Genomic DNA, 10,000 nt, shown 5'->3' on the forward strand with positions numbered 1-10,000 from the left:
AGGCAGATAGTCCTATCCTAATTACGACAGCAGTCTGGGTATCAAATCACAAACATGGATTACCACCATCTTGCTTGCTTATAGATTTAAGAACCAGCCATGTTATAGAGTAGACGATGTTCAGAATACACGCTTGGTATGGTGTACCTCGATATCAGAGTTCATCAACATGGAACAAGTCAAATTTGGCAGGCACACCATCCGCTAAGACAACCACCGGTACACAAAACACCTAATGTTCAGTGTGGAGGCCTAGAAATCTGCTGCAAATGTTAAAATCTCCTCCCATAAGTGGAAGACAACGGACAACTTGAACGTTACAGATTCTTGAAAATGTCAAGGGAAAGAGTATATGATCCCACAATGGTCTCGACTAGTAGTATGAAGCAATGAACGAATAAACAATATCAGTAACCCATAAGGGTTGAAACGTGCAACGGCCCCTTGTGTGCTGGAAACAAGCTTCTGAATATTCAATTTGCTAAGTACCATATTTGGAACAACAAGAGCAAGGGGTTTCCAAATATGGTACTTAGCACTGAAACATTCAACCAATCAGTTCGCACTGAATATTCGGAAGCTGTGAACGCGTGTTACACGTTTCAACCCGTACGGGATTCTGATGATATACAAAGGGGGTTTATAATTCATTTAAATCATGGACTCCTGGGAGTGAAACTCAACAGTTTTTACTCTGTCTAGAATGCCTGACAATTTTACGCATCAACTCTGGGTGTCCTTAAGGGCCAGTGGGTTAAGGCCAAAAGAAAGGTGCTACTTAGCTGGGTGGTCATTCACTGAATATACATTGAATTTAAAGTGTAGCATTTAGACATTTTTTCTCTTAAAAACCCAAACCAGCACACACAAAATGCTTTGAACAGTCACACATGCCCCTCAATGACATTTTTTCATATTTCAAATTCAAAGTAAAATTTTGGGCAATGGTGGACGTCAATCAAAAGTTTCCATGACAAATTCAACTACTGCCAACCCAGGTGGAAATCTTATTAAGATCTTGTAAGATCTTACAAGAATCTTGTAAGATTCTTATTAAGATTAAGATCAGTTAGTAGGTAGATTCTATTTACACTATAATGTAAATGCTATGAAACAGTTATGTTTGTCCTATTTCCAGTTTTTTACAGCTATGTTGAGGCTATTAATTTTTTTGTAGCCTATTTACACCCTATGTTATCACTATGTAAGTGTTGTATGTAACTATGTATACACTATTATGTGTTGTGTATTTTCTGTTTCGAATCTATGTCTATCTATTTTTATTTTTGGACACAAAAAACGGTCCCATAACATAGCCTTTACATATGCTATGTAAAGGTTCCATTTGACTAGCTAAAACATAGCATTTCCTTTCAAAATATATAGATGAGGCATATGTATAACATAGGTATTGAATAAAGCCTCTATATCGAAGTTACATAATTATGATTGTATATCATAACATACCATTTACATACATGTACGTGTATGGTTGTTACATGTACATAGGATTTACATACTAGATTACACATAGTGTCTGGTTCTACAGGGGTAACAATAATATGTTGCAGCTTTTTGAATTATGCATTTGAAGTATAGTCTCTTTCAAATAATATTTTATCTTACCTTCATATTTTTTAGTAAAATAAGTGGTAATTTTTTTCCATAAATCAAAATTTGGAATACCATTATTATGTTGCCAAGAGGTGCATCACGCTTTAACTTTACTGGGGAACAATGTAGTAGTGTCCTTGTTTTCAGTTTCAAAGTTGTATAAATAGTTCATTGCTTTGTAATAAAAATAGGATTTCTGTTTTAATAAAAGTTTTTTCTACTCTTTCTATTTTGGTAATGTTTTCTAGCAGAATATGAGAAACATCTTGATAAGATCTCATATTAAGATCTTGTGAGAATCTTGGTAAGGTCTTGTAAGATCTTACAAGAATCGTGGTAAGATCTTGTAAGATCTTACAAAAATATTGGTAAGATCTTGTAAGATCTTACAAGAAACTTGGTAAGTTCTGGTAAGATCTTACAAGAATCTTAGTAAGATCTTGTAAGATCTTGGTAAGATCTTGGTAAGATCTTGGTAAGATCTTTGTAAGATCTTTGAAAGATCTTGGTAAGTTCTTGGTAAGATCTTGTAAGAATCTTGTAAGAATCTTGTAAGATTCTTGTAAGATTCTTGTAAGAATCTTGTAAGAATCTTGTAAGAATCTTAAATAAGTAGTAAGATAAGATCTTAATAAGAATCTTATTAAGAATCTTACTAAAAGTAAGATCTTAATAAGATTTCCACCTGGGAAGAGAACAGGACTATTGTCATGGAAACATCTGATTGACGTCCACCTAACTTTGAGTTTTGAAATAATGAAAAAAGTCGTTGAGGGGTGCATGTGACTGATAACCGCTGTAACTAACCAGGACAGTACGCGTAAACAAGTTTTGCAAAATACGTGTATTATTTCACAGATTACATGCAAAGTGGATTGAACTTACTTTGAACTCATGCAGAACTTTTTGATGTTCTCAGATGCATCTATGAAAACAGACGGTGGAAGCGCCAGATAGAACAGCCTATTGACAACATCCTTCCCTTCACCAAGTTTGTCAAGTTCCGTGTTCAGCTTTTTGAACCCTGATTCTTCGTTGTAAGGACCTTGTACATAGTAGCAAACCTTGAAGAACTCAGAGACTTTACCCTTTTCCCCATCTTTCAGCTGAATGAAGAATGGAAGCATTGCATGAAATTTATTAGTACCTGCAGGTCTATTGTTTTCCATGGGATCTTAAATAATGTTACTATTACTCTTAGTACATACTAAAACAGCAGATAGCATTCAAGGTCACTCTCTGATTGGCTACTCAAACTCCAAATATCGTTTGCTATTTACCTCCGAGCAATTTTTACCCAAATATATTGTAATTGTTGCAGGAATAAATGAGCTATATTATATCACTCTTTTGGTATATACCATACTATCCACCACTAGCCACCTCCACTGCGGTGGATAGTTGTTAATAATACATGTGTATTAATTAACCGCACAAATTTTCCATGAAATTCATCATGCTGGAAGTGGAAATAAAGATATTTCCATGGTTCCACACCTAAACTCCATCTTTAGAACATGAATTTCTTAAAAGTTCCTTGAATCTCCTTGTACATCTTTGCATTCCTAGCCCCCATACTCTATTGGTCTCATGGAATTTTTACAAACCATTTCCAAAAAAAAGGAGCCCCTTTTTTCCTACGCAAGCCATTATTGACCCACACAGCCTCAACTCCCATCCCCTTACAGCAATGGCCCACCTCTTTAGGGTCGGGTGGGTTTGCAGTCAAGGAGTAATAAATTTACCATTACTTTTTACAATCTCTACCCTGCACATGTTAAAAACCTCAGGATATGAATGAGAGGATAAAGATGAAAAAATTATGTTTGGCTACCTTCATGAAAGGTTCTGTTTTGGCTCTCAGCTTTTCCACTGTCAACTCTGAACGAGCATACCCAACGATCTTGGTGCCTTTCGGTATTAGGTCATCTTTGTACAAATACCTAGAAGACAAAAACCAGACAGTCAGGCTTTAATATGTGCTAATAAATAATTTATACAAGTCATGTACAGTTAACATCTAGGTCCACTGAGAAACATGCCCCCTTTAACCCAACGCCACAAGTGAGACTTGTTCAATTTACTCTGGCTAACGCCAGATGATTTTACTCACTGGGTCATTATGTGTGAATGGCTGAAAGGGGCTTATAAGATACATGTAGCTAGTAAATTTGTGCAATCAAATTTAATTGCACGAGCATACTGCTTCATAATCCCATTGTGGAATTTTCTCACCAGTGTTACAATGTAAGTGCTGGTAATCTGGGGGGGGGGGGGGGGCCCCCCATATGGAACAGATGGGGATGCTCGACGGAAATTTTGAATTTGACCCCTAAGGAGACCATCTGGGCGTGGCTCAAGCTTTTTGTGACCCCTAAAGGAGACCAATCTGGGCGTGGCTTAAGCAAATTTTAACCCCTAAAGAAAACACATTAAAAAGAAAATTTGACTTCTGTTTCTCTTCGCATAATTCTGTGTTTCTTCACGGAACCCTAATCGAGACCTTGGCGGCTTAAAATATTGGTGCTTTGCCCGGAACACCCTAAGCGAGACCAAAATCCGAAATGTACACCCCTAATCAAGACAACGAGCATCCCCGTCTGTTTCATATGGGAGTCCACCCCCTCCCCACCCTGGCTGTTAGTCCCAAACATAAACAATAATTTTATTTCAATCTGCTTGAAATTGCGACCAATATAGTCGCATTTGCGATTGAATTTTTCCCTTTGCGACTAAAATATCTGGAGAAGTCGCAAATGTGTGACTTGTTTTCACCTCTGCTCCTTCGAAACAAAAGGGTAAGCAGTTACCACTTTGCTGCTACTTTTGGTAATAAAAGTAAATACTAAAGAAATGTTTCTTGCCGTGAATTTTCTTTCTGAAGATAGCGTAATTGTGGCATAATTTAGATGCGATGTTACGTGCACAACTCCATTCCTTCAATTATTCACCATTTTCAACAGTATCTTTACACACAAGTATTGTCGGCTCATATTTTTTTGCTAAACCACTGACATCACAATGCAGCGCGACAATTTTTTGACTACAATTTGCAAAAATTGTTAATTTCAAGCCCTCCGTCAAGATGTTGATACTCAAAATTAATGTTCAAATAGAAGACATAATAATAATTATTAAATAATTTGTATCATTGCTATACAAAAAGTTACCATAAGGTTGGATAGATCTTCTTCTTGGCAAGATCACCCTGCAAATTCAACATAACAGTTTGTCATAATGTTATTGCAGTCACTATCCCAGTTTCATTGAAACAAGTAAGACTGTCAGGAGTGTACAGCTTGTCTAAAGGAAAACATGCAGATATACACTGTAGACATAAGTTTGCACAAACCTTAGAAACAACACTGGAAAGGAAGATACTAATTTCAGAAGGTTTCACAAGTGTTTGCAACATAATACTTGTTCTTGCTTTTTAAGTAAAAAGAAACAAACTAGCTTTGGTGAAAAATATGACAAGCTTTTCTTTATTGGGTTTGAGTTAAGACTGGAAGCCTATGGGATCGGCTATTCATCGAGTTACGAGCTGAGTTGAGTTTGAGTTGAGTTTGAGTTAAGATTGAGTTACAGTTTTTGGCATTTTTCAGAATTAAAAGTAGTGAATATTCAGTACAAGTCACTTCGAAAACTGTTTTCTTCGTGTTGAAAGCTATATTTGCATAAATTTTAGCAAAAATTGCATGGCTTTCCTGATCAAAACAATCTCATTATTATTACACCTTTTGAGGCATCATTCTCGTTGCTGCTGTAAAGTCTACCGACGTCAAAACGATGTCTTCAAAGGGATAAGGGTAAGCCATTTAAAGCCAGCCCGGCGGCTACGATGAACCGTATTTGTCGTGCGGCATCATGATCGATCATCAAACGAAAGAGGACGACGAAGAGAGCCCGCATTACGCTTTTTGCTCATAACTGCTGAAATTCTAAAACACAATTGTCACGTTTGCTAGTCACCGAAGTTTTTTAATGCAAGCCGAGCATTTAAGTAAGTGAACATTTTTGACCTAGTCACACATGTCGCAAAACCATTTCACTGCAAAGTTGAAAGAGACAAGATCAATCAATCAATCAATCAATCAATCAATCAATCAACTTTATTTAAAACACAGTAAATGGCTCAGCAAGCTGGTTTTCAGACATGCCGTGTAAGAATTACAAAGTATAAATGCCAAAAAAATTACAAGAATTACAAGATATAAATGTTAAAATGACTAATAAACTAGGTATAACTTAGCGCTAAATATTATTTAATGTCAAAGAAATTTAAACAACAGTAATAATTAGTAACCAACATAATTTACTATGTAATAATACGAACAAGCCATGTAAAAAAAATGTGCCCTAGCCATTTAAAATGTGTCCTAGGATATCGCACGTTTAAAGCTTGCAAGATCCCTTATCTCACTTATTTGATTTGACTGTTGGTTCCAAGCATTTGTACCTCGAGTAATCAAGTAATGCTTGATTATGACGTCTAGTTGCCTAGCTACAATTCCCGCCAAAAAGATGGTGACACCAACCCAAAATGCAACTCCTTCCCCCCTCTTCAATGTTGATTGCGCTATAACTTTAGGCATTCATGAGAAAAGTCAATAGTTTTTTTTTTCCCTACAACTTCGAAAGGAAGCAAGGGTGGGGAAGGGGGGGGGGGGGGGGTGAACTTATGTGTGGCATCAAGTGTCCCAGAAATTTAAGACCGAGATTGGGCTGGGTCTAAAACAAAAGTCACTTTCAGTTTGACGGGTCACTCATACTTGCAGGTCATTGTTTTGCCTTTCCGAAAGTAACCCAAAATTAAACCTTCCATCTGTCTAACCCTAGGCCTAAAAACCCTTTTCTAGAATATGATTTGTTACTAATCAGGGAAAACACTATGAAATGATGTTTGTTTCGCTCACCTTCTGTTTCCCGTTTCTACATGGTAAGACTTGGCATCTTTGCGCCCTTCGGGTTCTGGTTCTCACTCAATGGAATGTTGATAGTTAATTGAAGAGTTGTTGGCAAGCGTTCGAAGTTACTTGTTATTTACTTGTTAATTAATTTTGGTTTTTCGTTCACGGTTTCTTTTGTTTTTGCCGGCAACTGTGACGTAAATGAGAACTGACAAAGACACTTCCGAGGCTAGGGTCAGTAAGGGGAAAAACGGGTTCCAGGTTCCGAGTTCCAGATTTTACACAAACCCTCATTGCGGCTCACTAATGTTCCGATAATTTTGTGTGATAGCCGATCATGAAAACCACGCTGCTGGATGACAAACGGTACATTTAATCGTTTAACCGCCGGGGCTATAAGCTGGCTTAACAGTAAAACCCATCTTTAGCCTTACAAGAAGACATCTTTTCTGCGTCGATAGACTTGATCGCTAGACGGAACAACCACGCGCCGATGGCTCAATTGGTTATGCACGAGAATTCGACTCCGGACGGCCTCGCAACACTCAGGGTCTTAAAATAATTGAGGAGAAGGTGCTGCCTTTGTAATAACATCCGCAAATGGTTAGACTTTCAAGTCTTCGCGAATAAGGACTATAAATCGCAGGTCCCGTCTCACAAACTTCAATGTTCATAAACTCTGTGAGATGTTAAAGATCGCACCACACAGTGTTGTGGTCTGGGCTTTACATCAGCCACATGGTCGGCTTGGCATAATCTTCTAAAGGGACCATTGGTCGATGAGACCACATCACAGCAAAACAGACAGTAGTCAAATCGAAGGAGTCCCAAGTGCTGAAACTGGTAAACTGGTAAACAAGGATACTGCCGTGCATGAAATTTCAAGATTGTTTTGATCCGGTTTAAAACCATTTCGTAAATATACACCTGTGCACTTCACGAAAACGGTGTTTCATGGTCTTCCCAGTGACTTCTACTTAATATTTATTAGATTTAAGTGCCAAATATGCCAAAAACCGTAACTCAATATTAACTCAATCTTAACTCAAACTCAACTCAAACTCAACTCAACTCGTAACTCGATCAATAGTCTATCTCGAAGCCTATGTGTACAAGAAACCAAAATACAAAAAGAGTGAATAATTTTTACATAAAAAATCCCAAAATATTACAACCTTCCCCTTATTTACATAACGAGGCTGGGATAAGTTTACAGTTCGTCAAATCACACTTCCTTCCCAGAGACACACGATTATTAATGCCAAAATTTAAGAAAATCTGAAGAAAATAAACCCAAGGATTTTGCATAATAGCCACATTCACTCTTAACTTGTACAAGAACAATTGATCAAGATTTGCAAAGTACAAACACGAGCGAGTAAATTTCCGTTTTTTTTTTTACGGCATGGAGTCGACAAATTAACCTTGACCTGCCTGATCTAGATCCTTAAAATTGTAAAAACAAACCACGAATCATTCATTTTTCGTGATAAGTTAACAGCCTAGGAAATTATCCCGACAGAAAATGGATCAATAATTCAATAGACTTAAAATCAGCGCTGTGCTGTTCAACATGCCAAAATTCCTAGCTACTCACCGATGCTCCAAACACAACCAGCAAATGTTGTTCCTTTACGTTCTTGTCCATCGCTGCAGGACTTTTCTCTTGACCTAAAGGGTGAATTAACACCTCGGGTAGACAGCTTGTTGCAAAGAAACACTTTTAAATTCCTTGTTCTCAACGCAACGCTGGGTCCAATATTTTAACGCTATGACTTGACAACAACATTGTCGCATGCGCAAGGAGATGTCACGCCATATACCATGTGACAATGCAAAAACACTAGATGAATTTTCCGCTTTCCATCGATGATTTTGTTATTGTTTTGACCAAGGGATTGAAAAATAATTGAAATGATTGTAGGACATTTATATGGCTGTGTGAGCATTTAAAAGGGCAGTGAAAATTCGTCCTGTCAAATTATGACAAAATGGACACTGTTGTTCAACAATTTTCCCGCAACTTGAAAAAAAAACCGCTGCCTATATTCGACCATATCCAACCCCAGAACAACGCTGAAAAAACTTTGCAAACAAACTCAAAATATGGGTTAAAGAAACATTTAAGATTTCAAACGCATCAAACAAGACATTTATATAATTATGCCATTTGATAATAAAGGCGTAATTAAATATTGACGCACAAAATTTGCATCAGTGTGCTTTGAACCACTAACACAAACTTTTTTTTATGATTTTGATGACGAAATCCGAAAAACAGACGAAATAACCATTTTTTTTACTGCAGTACGTGCGTGTACTAAGAAACCTGGTCTTAACGCCTTAACGCGTTCCAAACCTTGGAAGTTTGACTTGCAAGAAATTATAGAATTACCATTTGTACGCATCTTTGTCTCTCACCCATATTTTCGAGCATCTTAAATACACCCATTTCAACGCTCGGCGATCCCACAACACGATTAACATTTTTATTGCTAACGTCATTACGTTACTAAACACGGTGTCCCGTCTCGTTTTAGAACATACACGAACGCAACACCAACACGTTGAATGAATTCAACATTCTAATAATTACAAACTTTTGACGTGTTACTCAGACAAGCTGAACAACGCGTGGCAATGCAACGAAGAAGGGCACTATGCTTGCGAAAAAGAAATACTTAGCTCTTATTAATCGAGACAGCTGTATAAACTGTACTGCTCTTTTCACTGCAAATTAAGTTGATTGCGTTACAAAGGCTAATAATTTTCCGCGCGCTAAACTGATCATGTAGCCATAACAGGTGAAAGGTCTTCAAGAAAATAAATGCTATCGAATGATACAACAGGCAAAATGTTGTCGACATAACATAGACTAAGAGTGAAATGAAATGAAATTCAACTGACTTAAATTGGGAAGGACTCTCTGAAGTTTCAGTGACTCTAGACACTGTTAACAGACTAGCCGATAACCCTACCTACACATGACAAGATCGCAAGAAACGTAACACGATCACTCTGCAGACAAACTCACTTGATGTTGTTAGACGGCAAAGATCAAAATTGTACTTCTTGGTCCTTACTTTTCCCTTCAAGTTAAAAAGCCAACGCTTGTTGTCCGACGCCATGGTTTCTCGAAAGCCTCCAACTCATGTGTCTTCCCATGAGACCTTGCGACTTTGAGCATTTGACAACAATTTTTGCGGAAACTAGCAAATGAGAACTTTGCGTGACGACCATCATGCAACTGTGACTATGTTTTGTTTCGTTTTAATTGTATTTTGGAGAAGGCTTTTACGAAGTGAACATTAAAATGTGGTTTTAAAATGTGAAGCTCAGCGAGTCTTCAGTGTCTCTGGGAGTTAGCGTATATTACCCACAAAAACTCCAATTTCAGTCGGAAATTCTCTTCATTTCGAAAAACAAACTAAGAGCTTCCGGGTGTTCCTCGTTATTATTATTATTATTATTATTAT

The 10,000-nt window shown here is 37.4% G+C and overlaps 1 protein-coding gene across 1 annotated transcript in view; it reads right to left on the reverse strand.

Annotated features, from left to right (window-relative positions):
* LOC138010323 (glucose-6-phosphate 1-dehydrogenase-like) overlaps window positions 1–9,692 on the reverse strand; it is a 36,613-nt gene extending 26,921 nt beyond the window's left edge. Inside the window, exons 1-5 of the mRNA XM_068857244.1 lie at window positions 9,559–9,692; window positions 8,122–8,195; window positions 4,785–4,822; window positions 3,449–3,557; window positions 2,500–2,720 (exon numbers count right to left, since the gene is read on the reverse strand). Of these exons, the coding sequence (XP_068713345.1) occupies window positions 2,500–2,720; window positions 3,449–3,557; window positions 4,785–4,822; window positions 8,122–8,195; window positions 9,559–9,652 (536 nt within the window). The 5' untranslated portion in view covers window positions 9,653–9,692. The remainder of the gene's footprint in view (window positions 1–2,499; window positions 2,721–3,448; window positions 3,558–4,784; window positions 4,823–8,121; window positions 8,196–9,558) is intronic.
* Between the last annotated feature and the right edge of the window lie 308 nt (window positions 9,693–10,000).

This window comes from Montipora foliosa, chromosome 7, assembly GCF_036669935.1.
Source record: "Montipora foliosa isolate CH-2021 chromosome 7, ASM3666993v2, whole genome shotgun sequence".
In the NCBI taxonomy this organism is placed as follows: domain Eukaryota; kingdom Metazoa; phylum Cnidaria; class Anthozoa; order Scleractinia; family Acroporidae; genus Montipora; species Montipora foliosa.